Source organism: Acinonyx jubatus, chromosome E3 (assembly GCF_027475565.1).
Source record: "Acinonyx jubatus isolate Ajub_Pintada_27869175 chromosome E3, VMU_Ajub_asm_v1.0, whole genome shotgun sequence".
NCBI classification, from domain to species: Eukaryota; Metazoa; Chordata; class Mammalia; order Carnivora; family Felidae; genus Acinonyx; species Acinonyx jubatus.
The window spans coordinates 10,699,662-10,714,856 of NC_069398.1; the positions used below are offsets into that span (position 1 = coordinate 10,699,662).

The window sequence follows — 15,195 nt, forward strand, 5'->3', positions numbered from 1 at the left end:
ACTCACAAACCGTGACATCGTGACCTGAGCTGAAATCCAGAGTTGGACATTTAACCGACTGAGCCACCCAGGGCCCCAAGATGTGCACAATTCTTAAGTGTCTTTGATGAATTTTCACACACACACACACACACACACACACATCACACCATCACACACATGTAACCATCACCCAGATCAACATATGGAACATTCCAGCACCCAGAGGCCCCCTCATGTCATTTCCCATCTCCTCCCTTCCCCAGGGTAATCAGTATTCTGACTTCTGTCATCATTTACTAGTTTGCCTGTTCCTGGGCTTTGGATAAGTGTCACGCAGTCTGTCCTTTTTTTGTGTTTGAGCCTTCTAGTCATCCTTATGTTTGTGAGCTACAACTATGTCTTTGTAGTAGAGAAGTTCAGTCCTGTTACTTCTGTGTCGTATTTCATTGTATGAATATGCTACAGTTTATTGACTTCTCTTGCTGTTGAATGACGTTTGGTTGTTTCGATTTCTGGCATTTATGGACAAGAAGCAGCTGTGAACACTCTGACTTTTGGCGGACACACTCATTTCTCTTCAGGTGGCATTGTATCAGTTTTCATTTTCTTGAATTTAGAAGGCATCAGTTAGCTTGTTAGAAGACATCAGTTAGATGTAAGAGCTGGGGTTTTGGTAGGCTGTGGAAATCCTAGATCATAAATATATTTCCTCGTGCTCTTACATACAAGCAAATGAATGGGTTCATTTTCCATGTTATGAGAAATAATCTGCATTATCATATAGTGTTTAGTTTTCATTGCCCTCACAAGTGTAGATGTTTCTGTTTGCAAAACTAGATATATTAGTCAAAACTTTTCTCTTTCATTTGCAAATTACAGAAACCCAACTTAGACTAACTTAAGTCTAAAGGGAATGTAATGAGGGGCACCGGGGTGGCTCAGTCGGTTAAGCATCTCACCCTTGATTTCAGCTCACATCATGATCTCACAGTTTGTGAGATTGAACCCAGCCTTGGGCTCTGCTCTGATAGCACGGAGCCTGCTTGGGATTCTCTCTCTCCCTCTCTGCCCCTCCCCTGCTTGTGCACATGCACGTGCACGTGCTCTCTCTCAAAATAAATAAATAAACTAAAAAAAAAATAAAGGGAATGTAATTATTCAAGTACCCAGTATGAAGCAGGCATGGCTGGATTCAGGTGCTGAAACACTGTCATCCACATTTGATCTTTCTTTTGTTTATCTTTTGGCTTTTCACTCTTCCCTGTCGACATCACTCTCAGACAGGCCTCCTCCACTGATGACCCCTGGCAGCCTCAGTCTTATAGCTTCCTAACTCCATATCCAGCCAAAATAGAGAGCCTCTCTCTTCCCAGCATTTCTGACAAAACTCCTAGAATTGAATCTCATTGACTTTGATGGGATTATGTTCCCTGACCCAATGTCTGTGGCCAGAAAGAAGAGAATTCTGACTGGGTCATAAGTCCACACCTGGCCCACATGGACTAAGAGGGGGAAGAGGTATTACTCAAGGGAAAATGTTATCATAAAAGAGAGAAATGGCTGCTAGGCAGGGACAAAATAATGAATAATTGACTTCCACTATGCTGAGGGATATGGAATTGAGTTGGTGAGTGCATATTCTAAGACTACAGGTAATGGCAGAAGATTAATTCTTCAGCTCTGATTACTCAACAGAGTCTAACCTTTTTTGTTTGTATAGAGATAAACTTGTAAACATTGGCTGAACTTTAAAAATGGTCTTACTTCCTTCTTTCAAAGACATCACTACTTATCTAATCACGGTGGCTTGAAACCGTGGAGCTGTTTTTGTCTTTTCATTTCCTTACCCTTCACCATTCCCGTATCTGGTTAGTCCACAAATCCTACTGATTTTTCCTTTAAATTTTCTCCTGTACTTATTTTCTTCTCTGTTCCTATAGACACGACACCATTGGTTCCAGGCTTACATTCCATCACCTTGGCAACTTAGTGAAATAAGAGGTCATCTTTCCCAGTTAGTCCAGTCAAGCTCCTGGAGGACGGATCTGGGTTATATACCCATTCCTGAACCAAATCCTGGGTTATATACCCATTCCTGATTGGCTAAGCCTAGGTCGTGTGACCGTCCTTGGAGTCAGGAATGGGGAGGGGCAGATGCCCAGATGAAAACCAGGGCATTGGTGCCAAAAGAAGGGAAAAGGAGTAATAGGCAAGTAAACACAACAGATATCCAGCACACTCAGAAATTAAAATCCCATTATTTCTGATTTGAAAGTATACCCTGTCTATAGATTAGAGCTCAGAGAACTCACAAAAACACAGTTTCAAACTGGAAGGGATGGTAGCACTTGTCTTCCTACCCAAGTCCTCTAGTTACCATTAAGTGTTCTTCTCTTGTGCACTAATACTAATTTATGCTTTAAACCCTACAACCACAAGTGCAATCGAAATGTTCACAAGGTCCTTGTTTCTTCCAGTCTTTTGGTTTATTGTTCTGCTCCCCCCACAACCAAGGGAATATAGTGGTTAGGATGGAAGTTTGGCCACATGTGTCAGAGACCCCCCAAAAACCGTGGTTTACAGGAGACAAAGGCTTATTTCTTTTATATAAAAGCCCTCGCTGATATGCTGGCACTAATCTGTGATGTCATCAGCAACCCAGGCTTCTTCCATCTTTCGTGCTGCTCTGCCTGGGGTGGGTGCCATCTTCGTGTACATGGCCCAAGATGGCACACCATCATTTCCACCTTCCAGCCTGTGGGAGGTAAGAAGACTGACAAAGGGAGGAGTGCCCCTTGCCTTAAACAGCACAGCCCTGGGAGTTATATATATTGCTTCTGTTCACATCCCACTGACCACTGTCATGGTCACATCTTGGGGCACAGGAGGCTGGGATACATAGTTCTGATTCTGGGCAGCTGTGTACCCAACCATGAAAGAAAGGAGAATAGATAATAATGGAAGATAACCAGCAATCTCTACAGGGAAGAAAAAAAAAATCTGACCTTCTTTTTTTTTGCTTGTTTTTCAGGTAAAAAAAAAAAAAAAAAGATCCCTGAGTAACTACAAATGCAGGAACATTTTAACATTCCATGGTAAAGAAGCTTTACCAGCATGTCTGCCTACTACAGGAACTATGGCTATGAGGAAGATCCAGATTACCCTGAATATTCAGGATCTCAGAACTGGACATGGGGGGATTTGAAAACTCAGGATTCTCCAGATTCTCCAGGTGTTCTGAACAACTCAGACTACCCTGGCATCAGGAACAACCCATACTCTGAAGACTCCAGAACAACTTCAGACTATCCCAGGTCTCTAGCAGACCCAGATTATCCTAGATCTTGGCGTAATCCAGATCAGCCTGGCACCAGAAGCACTCCATTCTCTACTGGTTCCAGACGAAGTTCAGAGTATCCTGGGTCTCTGGCAGAGCCAGATTATCCTGGATCTCAGAGCAATCCAGGCTACCCTGGCACCCAGAACAATCCATACTCTGCAGGCTCCAGAAGAAGTTCAGACTATCCCAAATTTCTGGCAGAGCCAGATTACATTGGATCTTTGAGTGAACCATACCATCCAGTCTCATTCAGAGAGCCAGACTACTCTAAATCTCAACAAAAATCTGACTTTGCAGGTTCCAGAAGCAGTAGAAACTATGCAGGCTCCAGAACAAATCCTGATTATCTGGACTCTTTGGGAGAACCAGACTACCCTGGAGCTCAGGGAAACTCTGACTACCCTGGCTCCAGAGCCACGTCCAACCATCCAGGCTCTGGAAGGAATCCAGAATTTGCTGGTTCCAGAATCAATCCATACATAGACACTCTAGGAGAGCCTGATTATCCAGGTGCTGAGAATCAACCTAATTCTCCAAACTTTTTTGGGGAACCAGACTATCCCAGGACTGAGGATTATCAGAAGAACTCTCCAAACTTTTGGGGGAAGCCTGATTACCCAGCTGCTGAGGATGGTCATGATTATGGCTCTTCTGAGACTTCAGAAACAACTAGAGAGTAAGTATAAGCATCTCCCTCCATTGGGGTCGGAGCTGCATGCTAGACCATCAGGCCAATGGAACCTGGTTGCTATTGTTTGGGTTAGGGACAATTAAGATAGTTTCTTTGACCAGAAGTTGTGGTGAAATTTTCGTATCTGTCTGTAGATAGGGCCATGAACTTTCACCAGGGCCATGGGCTTTCACCAGGGCATGGACTTTCAGCCTGAGGTTTCAACCCCTCACCTGTACATAATCTTTCATCACCTCTTGCTTGGATAACACCCTCTCCAGTCTTCTCCCTCTTCCCATCTAATCCCTACAGGATATTTAGATTCTCACTGTTTTGACTCTGCTACTTTGCCAATAAAGTTAGGGTTAAGACTTGATAGTTATGAACCCAAACATTTTAACCAGAATTATATGCATAGGAATGCATTTTAACCAAGAAAATCTTTTGGAGGTCTAACTCCACAAAGTCAATTTACTTCCTCAATTGTGTTTTTTTTTTTTTTTTTTTTTTTTTTAATTCAAGTTGGTTCGGCCACTCCTGATTTTTTTCTACTTTCATTTTTATTTTACTCTAAAATTATTGTTTGATCATTTTTTATGTTTATGGCAGATTTGGCATATTGATCTTCTGCATTGGTGTTGTTTTCATCAGATTTTATCAATCATAGTTTCTCCCCATTGTTGGTATTTCTTTAAGCTCGTTCTAAAACACTAAGTCCCATTTTTCCTGGCTCAGATTCTGTAGATTTAAATTTTGTCAAAAATCGTTTTAATCTTCTAGCAATTTTTGGTCATTGACAAATTTTATTAGGTACCAGCTCTGGACATTGACAGTGTTAGTTTGGATGACTTAGTTCTACCAAATCTGACTTTTTTTTCTGGGTTAAGTTCCTGTTGCCAACAAGATGTGATTGTATAGTCAGGTTATTTTTACTCTATACAAATTTTTACCCTGTGAAAATTTAACCTTAGGAGTCTAATTTGGCATGTACTAGTTCTACTAGTAATGTTTATAAATACAACAAAAACTAATGCTTGTATTTATCTTGAGGAATAAGGATATAAGATTTGGGTGCTCAGCAGGGTCACAATGTCTTCAAGATGTAAATAGGACGATTAATAGAACCAGATCAAAAGGGGCTTCTTGGTAGCACCTGGGAGGCTCAGTCGGTTGAGCTTCCGACTTCAGCTCGGGTCATGATCTCTCGGCTAGTGAAGTAATTTGCGCCCCACATCCAGCTCACTGGTGTTAGCGCAAAGCCGACTTCCGATCTCTGTCCCCCTCTCTCTGCCCCTCCCCCACTCATGCTGTCTTACTCACAAATAAATAAAACATTTAAAAAACAAAACCCAAAATGGCCTCCTTGGTCTTATCCCCGCCACTGCCTGATTCATCATTCCAAAATATACCTCTGATACTTTGACTCCTTTGTTTCTGCTCTTCCATGTTCTCCATAAGCTTTGGGAGAACGACCACATTGCTTTGCTTATGCAAACTTTTAAGAAGGAGGATGCACTGGTCTAATGTGCCAGCCAAAGACCTGCCTGACTGACTTCCTCCCATCTCCCCACCTCCCCTAACCCCTCCCTACCTCTAGTACAGTGGTTCTTGACCTGGACTGAACCTTAGAATCACCCTATTACCTGGGGAACTTTAAAAATAATACAGATGCCTGGGTCCAACCTTCAGACCTTCTGATGTCATTGTTTGGGCTGGGGCCTGGGAAGTGGCATGTGCGTAACATTTAGAACATTGCTCCAGATTAATGAATTTTTGTAGTGTTCCCTGTATATATTCAACACTTTTGTTTATCGTCTCCCACTTTTATCTATGCTGTTCTTCATCCTTGGAATTCCCTCCTTCTAACTCTTTATGTATGAATTTATCTTCTAGTCCTACCTGGGATGTTTCTTTCCTTGTAGATATCCCTCCAAACTGCCAGCCAGAGTTCTTTTCTCTTTCCTCTGAACTCCCTGGGCCTGTCTTCTGGTACTCACCAGTTACTACCTGTATTATAATTGCTTAGCTGTATCTAAGAAGCTCTACCAGATTGGATTGAGAGTTCCTTGAGGGTAGACAGCCCATGTTTTTATCTTTGTGTTCTCACCCCCTAGACCCTGCCTAACACGTGGTTGGCATTCAGTAAGCATTTGTGGAATGAATGAATGGGTGGACAGATGATGAATGGAGGACTGTCCTTACTATGCTACTAGATGAATATTGATCCATCATTTTGGGATTTCAGGGTGTTCAGCAGAACATCTTCAATCCAGCCCTCATTTCGTCGTAGGGGTGATAGCCCCTCGGGCATCCTTGGGAGAAAGAATGATGATTACCCTGAAAGCATTGCAATGAAATCCATGGAGACGGCAAAGCCATATGACTCTGTGCCCGGGGCTCCTGGCAGTGGCTGTGGTAAGCATTTGTTGAGATGAAGATCATGTCCTGAGAAGAAAGCAAAATCGGTGGACTTAAGGGAGCAGTCATTAAAGAGTTCCAGGAAGAGAAGAATTGGTTTCTCCCTCCCCTGCCTTCAAACACCCACCATACAAAGGTTGAACACTAAGAGTCTAGAGAAGACCAGCAGTATCATCACTTGTCAAAGCAGGCTGGTTAGGGGTTATGAAAAATGGGGGTGTGTACACCCGGTGCCTACATGAGGTGACTGATGTTCAGATTTGGCCCATTGGGGTTATGCAGGAATGCAGGCTCAGTATGGCTAAATCCTCAGATGTTTCTTTTTTTTTTTTTTTTTATAATTATTGATTTTTCTTTTTAAAAATTTTTTAATGTTTGTTTTTGAGAGACAGAGACAGAGACAGCACAAGTGGAGGAGGGGCTGAGAGAGAGGGAGGCACCATCTGAAGCAGGCTCCAGGCTGTGAGCTGTCAGCACAGAGCCCGATGTGGGCCTCAAACTAAAGAACCATGAGATCATGACCTGAGCCGAAGTCACATACTCAACTGACTGAGCCGCCCAGGTGCCCCAATCCTCAGATATTTCTAAAGAGGCAAGAAATCTGTTTTTTTAAAAAAATGTTTATTTACTTATTTTGAGAGAGATAGAGATAGTGCAAGCAGGGGAGGGGCAGAGAGAGAGAGATGGAGAAAGAATCCTAAGCAGTCTCCATGCTGTCAGCACAGAGCCCAACATGGGACTTGATCTCACGAATCATGAGATCATGACATGAACACCAAGAGTCAGACACTTAACCAGCTGAGCTACCCAAGCACACCAAGAAATCTGCATTTTTATGTGAAACATCCCAATTTTTACATGCTCCAAAAAATTTAAAAAAAAAATTAAAGCACTGAACTGGGCAAACAAAATCACTTGTGGGCTAGATTTAGTTTATGTGGCTGTCACTGGCCAGCTTTAGTTTAGCACATCCTAAACTATTCAGACAGTCATCACTTGGGTATTCAGAACCTACTGGGGGGGCAAAGGGACGAAGAGGCAGCTCTGTCCTCAAGTTACTTAAAGCATAAGTAGGTGGGTGACACCATCTTGTCAAGACTACACACACACAAAATTAGCAAGCAGCCTATGCAAACCCTCAGAATCTGCTATGTGTAAAGGTATAGCTCTGGGAAGCAAAGGAAACTCTAAATTTCTTATCTTTCAGGAGGAATAGGGACTTGCTGTCTTGTGAAAGAAGCAAGGTCATTACACGAGTCAATGTTATAGAAATCTAGAGCCGATGGGGGCCTGAAAAGGGAAGGAGTGTCAGCCAAGAACAGAATGGGGGGCCCAAGTGCTGGTTGGTGCAGATGGAGAATTGCTTACACCTCAGAGGGTGATGGGGAAGAGTTTGAAGCTGGCAGAGAGGAGGGGATGGGATGCATTGTCATGCATTGGTGAGAAACTTGGACTGTTACACGTTTGCATAGAAAACATTCATTTGGGCTATTCCAAACCTTTATGCCATGCAGAATGCCATGCGTTCTCAATGGGGTGGAGGAAGACGATATAAATCCCAGGGGGGTAAAATTTATTCTTGAAAGGCCAGAAAAGTCTTCCTCTTTTTATGTATAAAGCACCGATATACATATATAAGCAGATACACAGTATATCTGTAGTATTAAAATGTCATGGGACAGGGCAATGGGGGAAGAGATGTCCAAATAGACTCCTTAGGGAGTCTTAGGGGGCCAATAATGAAAAAGATTTAGAAACACAGCCCTACCCCAAAGCAAGTGTAGTTAATAACGACAAGCAGCTTTTGAATGTTTTCTATGTCCTGAAGACTCTGCGAAACACTCTACTTTCATTGTCTTGTTTAAATCTGAACAACCAAATTTCACATAGCCACTACTGATCTCCCTGTTTATAGATGGGAAAACTGAGCGAAGAGGGAAAACTGAGGTTCAGAGGCTCAATGCAAGATCACCCAGCTGCTAAATTGAGCCAGTCTCTCTAACCCAAAACCTGACTCTTACTTATCCTATATTACTACTGGTTAGGATCAAGGCAAATGCGAAAAGATTCCTGACCACTCATGTTTAAAAAAAAATTTTTAAAGTAGTCAAGTGTGACTTCGTTTTCTGAACTCCTTTGTAGGACCAAGATTGTAGCCCTTAGCAATCACCTGCCCTGTACTGTGCCATCCTGATAGACTCAGGATCTTCATCTATGTATTCTTTAAGGCTCTAGGTGATTTTCCTAGTGTCATGTTGCCTGGTCACAGTAGGTGCTTAAGCAGTGCAAACTGAATTAATAGTAGCAGTAATGGTAAGGGATGTATCAGTTAGCTATTGCCACAGTAATGCTGCATAACAAACACCTGAAAAGAAAACAGTGTTGTACAATAAAGAAACATATATTTCTTGCTCACACATCTGCGGGTTTGCTTTGAGTTTGATTGAACTAGGCTGTGCTTGACTCCAGGTCATGGATTCTGTATCTACAACCTAGTGCCCTTCTTGGACCAGGGAGCCACCTGGGGGCACTGTTGTCCCATGGCACAAGCTGGAAGTGCTCAAAGTGGTGAGCAAAGACAACACAACATCTCCAAGGTTTTCAGTTGGAACTGGCACACCTTCATTTCTACCCTGTTCCATAGATAAAATTCACATGACCAAGCCCGACTTCAATGGTGTTGTCCAGGGGTGGTGGTGGTGTAATATTTGCTGAACAACAGTTGATCTACTACAACAGTTACTATATATATATATATATACATGCATACACACACACGTATAGTTTGGTATGTCTCAGCATTACTTTAAGCACATTACATGTGTTAACTGATTCAGTTCCCTCAACAATGCTATGTGAAGGGCCCATCAAAATTCCTGTTTTAAAGACCATGATATTGAAGCTCAGAGAGGTTAGGTAACATGCCTGAGGGCATCAACTGGAAACAAAGCTGGGCATTGATCCCCAGGAAAAGTTCAGAACTTCCTGAAATGTAATTTTGTGCATTGTTCACATCAAAATGTGTTCCATTTTCTCTGTTGAGTTTATCTTGTAATGTTTACTGTGGGTTGAACAAAAATATCCTGAAATATGACACTGTCGTGTAGATGCTGAGAGTAGACTTGGTCCTTAAGAAAATCATGCCATAGGGATGCCTGGGTGGCTCAGTCGGTTAAGCATCTAACTCTTGATTTTGTCTCAGATCATGGTCTCATGATTTGTGGGTTCGAGCCCCGCATTGGGCTCTGTGCTGACAGCACAGAGCCTGCTTGGATTCTCTCTCTCTTCCTCTCTCTCTGCCCCTCCTCCTGCTCAGTCTCTCTCTCAAAATAAGTAAATAAACATTAAAAAAAAATAAAAAGAAAATCATGTCATATTTCAAATCTGTTCATGCCTCATCATAAAATGCTAGAAATAGAAAGAACTTCTGTGATTATCTGGACAAGTTTGTTTGTTTCATTTTTGTGTCTTAATTTTTCTTAGAGCAGTTTTACGTTCGCAGTAAGATTGAGGGTAAGGTACAGAGATTTCCCATACAACTGCTTTCCCTGACGTGCATAGACTTCACCCATTATCAACATCTGCCACCAGAGTGGTACATGTCTTAAAACTGATGAACCTACGACACATGATTATCTCCTCGAGTCCACAGTTTATATCAGAGTTCACTCTTGGCACTGTAAATTCTGAGTTTGGACAAATGTATAATGACACATGTCACCATTACAGTATCATATAGAATAATTTCAGTGCCCTAAACACCCTCTGCTCTGTCCGTTTGTCCCAACCCCCCAGACAAGGACTTTTCAAACTCTTGAGTTGTAACCCATTAACAAGTTGTGAAGTTAATCCTGAAAAATGAAATGAAAAAGAATGGACTGGAATGAGAATGTACTGGAGAGCCTTTTATGTAGTCCAGCAAAGTATTGTTTAGTGAAACTTATTTTTCGGTCATATATGTGTAGGTATGTCTTGGATCTTAGTGTAATAATTTTTAAAAGTTTTATCAAGTTTAAAATTTTAATTCCACTGTAGTTAACATATAGTGTTATTATTAGTTTCAGGTGTATAATATAGTGATTCAGCAATTCTATACATGACTCAGTGCTCATTGTGATAGTTGTACTCTTAATCCCCATCACCTGTTTCACCTGCCCCCTGCGCCCCCCCCCCCCCCCCCCGCCCCTGGTAACCATCAGTTCTGTAAAGTTAAGAGTCTCTTTTTTCGTTTGTCTCTCCCTCTCTTATTATCCTTTACTCGTTTGTTTCTTTCTTAAATTCATTCTGCATATGAGTAGAACCATACAGTATTTGTCTTTCTCTGCCTGACTTATTTCGCTTAGCTTTATACCCTCTAGATCCATCCATGTTGTTGCAAATAGCAAGATTTCATTCATTTTTATGGCTGAGTAATATTCCATTGTAACAAGTATTTTTAACCATGGCTTGTACTTAAATGAGAACCACTGATCAAAGCTGTTTGTACTTAACAGCATCGATTCCATATTTATGTCGTCTTTTCCACCCAAGCACTCAATCGTTAGTCTGTCAGGATCTCGAGGTCAAGGTTGAGGTCTTACTGACCATCCTACTCAGTAATATCTAGTGTGGTGGGATTAATTGGTGATGTCTCTTGCCCCTTCATTCCAGTGAACCCTGCTTCTGTGGGTGAAAGTAACCCCCGTCCAGTTTATGGAAACCCACCATTGTCTGGATGTGACTGGCACAAGTCACCCCAAGGTAAGGCTTACGTGAGTAGTAACCAAAAAAATCAACCTTAGAGAGGAGTGTGTTCAAGACAATACAGACATCGCCATTTCCCTTTGGCCACTGGTGTGGCAACTGATGCAGTATTTGCTTAATTTACTATAACAGGGTTTCCTTTTAGATATGCAGACTTTTTCCTCTCCTGGATATCAAGGTACCTTCATCAGGACTCTTCTGATTTCATGTGACAGAAACCCAACTCACATGGGCCCAAAGTGTATGTACCAGCTTGTGTGGTGGGAAGGACAGGGAAGAAACAAAGAATTGAAGGTAGAATTACCTTCCAGGACCTAGTATAGAGCTTGGCGTATAGTAAATGCTCAGAGCTATTTGTCGAGTTAATTGGTGAATGAGTTACAGGAACAAGGGCCTCTGAGTCTGCATTGATCAAAATTTTTCTGAATAATCATATAATTATATATGATGCTAGAGTGTAGGAGCAGTAGGACTGGGGAAAGACAGAATGCTATGAAATCGGTTAGGAAGCTCTGTAAGGATCACTGTGTGCAGTGATGAAGGTCTGATCAGAGGCAGAGACTGAGAAACTAAAAGGAAACAAAAGAAGAGAGAGGCCAGGGAATGCTAAGAGGCAAATCTATGAACAACAAGGAGTAAACAGACCGATGGGATGTACAATAATGTGAATTCAGGGACCTCATGACCTAAAACCATGTCTCACCTTCTGGCACCCTATCCTGTATGGCAGCATTTGGCGTCATTCTTTAGGAGCCTTCTCAAGGAGGGGTATATCTTCGAGGATTGAGTATGGCTACTTGGGAGGAAAACCATGGAGGTATAGACAATCACACTCTCCATTTGGTTCCCACTAGAGCAGAAAATGACTTTAACTACTGGGGAAAAGGAATAGCTTCTAACTTCACTGGCCTGCTCTTTCTAGCCAGCCTGAGGTTGGGGCCTCTGGTAAAAGAAGAGTCCCAGAAGGCAGAGAGAATTAAAGAAATAGAGGACCCAAAGATGAATCTGGTTTTCTTCATTATTTTGCTTTGCATTGGTTTGGATTCTCAAACCACATACAATTAGTTGGTGGACAGCCTCCTGATAAAGCATCACTTTGATGGGTTATGCTTTGCACCCAGGAAGCACCCAGCATGTGGTAGGTACTCACAAATGTTCATTTATTTATAAACGAATAAATGATACATCAGCATCTTGTTACAGGAAGGGGCCAGGGCGAAGTGATTAAGACGCCCTGCTTTGGGTCTAGATGGACCTGGGTTTGACCTTCAGTTCTCCTACTTGCTTGTTTTGTAACCTTAGGCAAATTACATCTTTGGGCTTCAGTTTTCGTAGCTATAAAAGGGGTTTATCGTTGTATATACTGCATAGGGTGATTATGAAAATTAAATTATGTACTCTATTTTAAGTACTGGGCCTACAGTAATGGCAGGTATTCTTACTGTTAATTATCATTGGTGGGGAGGAGGAATAGAGTTCAGGTCCAATTCTGTCATTTAATGAAAGTGTGATGAAGACGGCAGTCAGGGTGGGGGGTCAACTCATTTTTGTGCACCTCAGTTTCCCCAACTATTAAATAAACAACTTGGCCGAGGTGATTTCCAAATCAGGTCTATTGGGTAGAAATCGTGTTCAAGTGCCTTGTTCTGACATAGCACGGCTTAGCAATTTTTTTTTTTTCATGTAACAAGAAGTGTGGAGGGGAGGGGTTCACAGTTTGTGTGGCAGCTCTGTCAGGATGCTCTCAAGGACTGAGCTCTTTCTATACCTTCTTTCTCCACCATCCTTCTCAGGTGAGCATTTGTCCTCTTGTTTTCAAAATGGTGGCCTCTGGTGAGGAAGAAGGAAAAATGGTGAAAGGTGAAAGGTGAAACTAGGCAGACTGTCACCTTTTGAAAAGCATTCCTGGAGCTCTATGACTCACTGGCCAGAATGGGGTTACAAGTCCATCTTTAACCACAAAGGAAGCCAGGAGAATTTTAACTGAGCACAGTGCCTACACAGGAAAGGTGGCTTCTGGGGGTATGGGAAAAATGGAGGGCGGATATGAGGAGGCAGACAAATGGCAGGGTTGGCTACCCAAGGCAGTCAGGAGATAATAATTATATTACTATAAACTTTTTTTTTGAGAGAGAGTGCATGCATGAGCAGGGGAGAGGGGCAGAGAGAGAGAAAGAGAGAATCCCAAGCAGGCTCCATGCTCAGCACAGAGCCCCACACAGGGCTCAATTCCACAACCTGAGCAGAAATCAAGAGTCAGACACTCAAATGACTGAGCCACCCAGATGCCCCATTAATTGTATTACTGTAAACCTGTCTGGATTTATATAGGCAGGTAAAATTATATACATATAAAATATAAGTTTTAGGCCGGGGCACCAAATTAAAAAAGGAAAATCTTGCCCTTTGATTATGAGTCACTTAGAAGAATCTCTGCCTTCTGTTTCTAGAACGCTATTGTCTTTAATGAAGGATTCTGTTTCCAATTTCTTACCTAGTTACCAAGACAGAGGTCCTACAGGAAAACACACCTCTTTATGAGGAGACCCCTCTGTGCAGATGTAGGGAGTTATGTTACGATTTGTGTAGGACTGGCTTTGGCAATCTCATCCTTGTCTTTTAAAAAGTGTGAATGGGGCATCCCTCTGTGATCATCATCATTTTTCCTGGTGGCTCCTGACGATGTCAGTGTGACTGCTCTATGAGGTCTCTGGAAGGCCACTCCAGGGGAGAACAAGCCTTGGAGGAGGCAAGAGATGTTTTCTGATGACCAACTGAATGAAATCATTGTCGAGGCAGAGAATGTTCCATCTCGGGTTGTTCCAGAAAAGACACCAGTGAACTCGAGCTTCAGTATGGTCTCATCCATTTCTGACATCGATATGACAGACTCTCAGAGTTTTGGCAACCCAGATGACAAAAAGAGCAAGCAGTTGTTGAGGTTTTCCACATCTTTGAATGAATCATTTCTTCAGACCCTTCATCGTAGCCCAGGAAGTGTGGGCATAGACACTTCACATGAAAACATTCAAGGTGGTGAGACACTGGGGGAAAGGAGTTAGGAAAGGCATGAGGAAGGCCTCCAAGCTGTCCACAAGGTTTTTTACTTTTAAGACATGAAATAGGTTGAAGTTGGGTGGATGATCTAAGCACGCTACGGATGGACCCAGGAAGGGGTCACTTTGGGAGCACCTAACACCTAAAAAGGAGTTTACCATGACCAAGCTCATTTTCTTTCTTCTTATTTTTTTTAAAGTTTACTTATTTTTGAGAGAGCACAAGTGGGGGAGAAGCAGAGAGAGGGGAACAGAGGATCCGAAGCTGGCTCCGTGCAGACAGCAACAAGCCCAATGTGGGACTCGAACTCAAGAACTGCAAGACCATGGCATAAGCTGAAGTCAGACGCTCAACTGACTGAGCCACTCAGGCAGCCCCCCACCCCCCGCCCCCAAGCTCACTTTCTGTGCCTGGCAGTCTGCCAAGCACTTCCTTTTTTTTTTTTATCAAATTTAGTTTTACTTATTCCCCACACTTTGAGGCTGGCACATTTGTCGCTTCCATTTGCTTGATGAGGAATTAAATGACCTGGCAGAACCAGGGCCCAAATACAGGTCTGTCTGGCCTGATGCCTTAACTGCTGTCCTGCTTTAGTCCATTTCCTCCCCACCCTGGATTTGGCAACATAGGATGGCCCTTATTGCCAAGTCCGCCATGACACCAGGTCTTAGCTGATACTGTCTCCCTGCCTTTCTGCTCCTGAGGCCAAACAGTGGTTTCTCAGCTGCTTGTGTCTGTTTCATCTCATAATGCTCCAGTCATGAAGTCCAGGCATTGTCAGTGATTTCTAAGAGGGGAAAAATCCATTCTCACTAAAGCATTTTGTGGGTTTAGCCCCTTTATTGAAGACTGGGGTGTCTCCTCTCATGCTGCTGTCTCCCCACATCACTGTCTTCTTTCCTCCTCCTCCTAGTCCTTTCTTCCTCTCTGTCTAGCCCCCCATCCCTCTCAGGAGAGACACAAATTCCTTGTTTTCAGCAGAGCG

At 42.7% G+C, this 15,195-nt stretch overlaps 1 protein-coding gene across 4 annotated transcripts in view; it reads left to right on the plus strand.

Moving 5' to 3' along the window:
* Positions 1-15,195, plus strand: part of TMC5 (transmembrane channel like 5) — a 70,386-nt gene that overhangs the window by 18,794 nt on the left and 36,397 nt on the right. Inside the window, exons 2-4 of one of the 4 annotated variants that reach the window (XM_015067207.3) lie at positions 3,014-3,998; positions 6,238-6,407; positions 11,061-11,150. In XM_015067207.3, coding sequence (XP_014922693.3) covers positions 3,097-3,998; positions 6,238-6,407; positions 11,061-11,150 — 1,162 coding nt within the window. In that variant the 5' untranslated portion in view covers positions 3,014-3,096. Of the gene's footprint in view, positions 1-3,013; positions 3,999-6,237; positions 6,408-11,060; positions 11,151-11,207; positions 14,190-15,195 lie in introns of those variants that run through there. The other 3 variants (XM_053213199.1, XM_053213200.1, XM_015067209.3) reach the window with 3 other exon arrangements.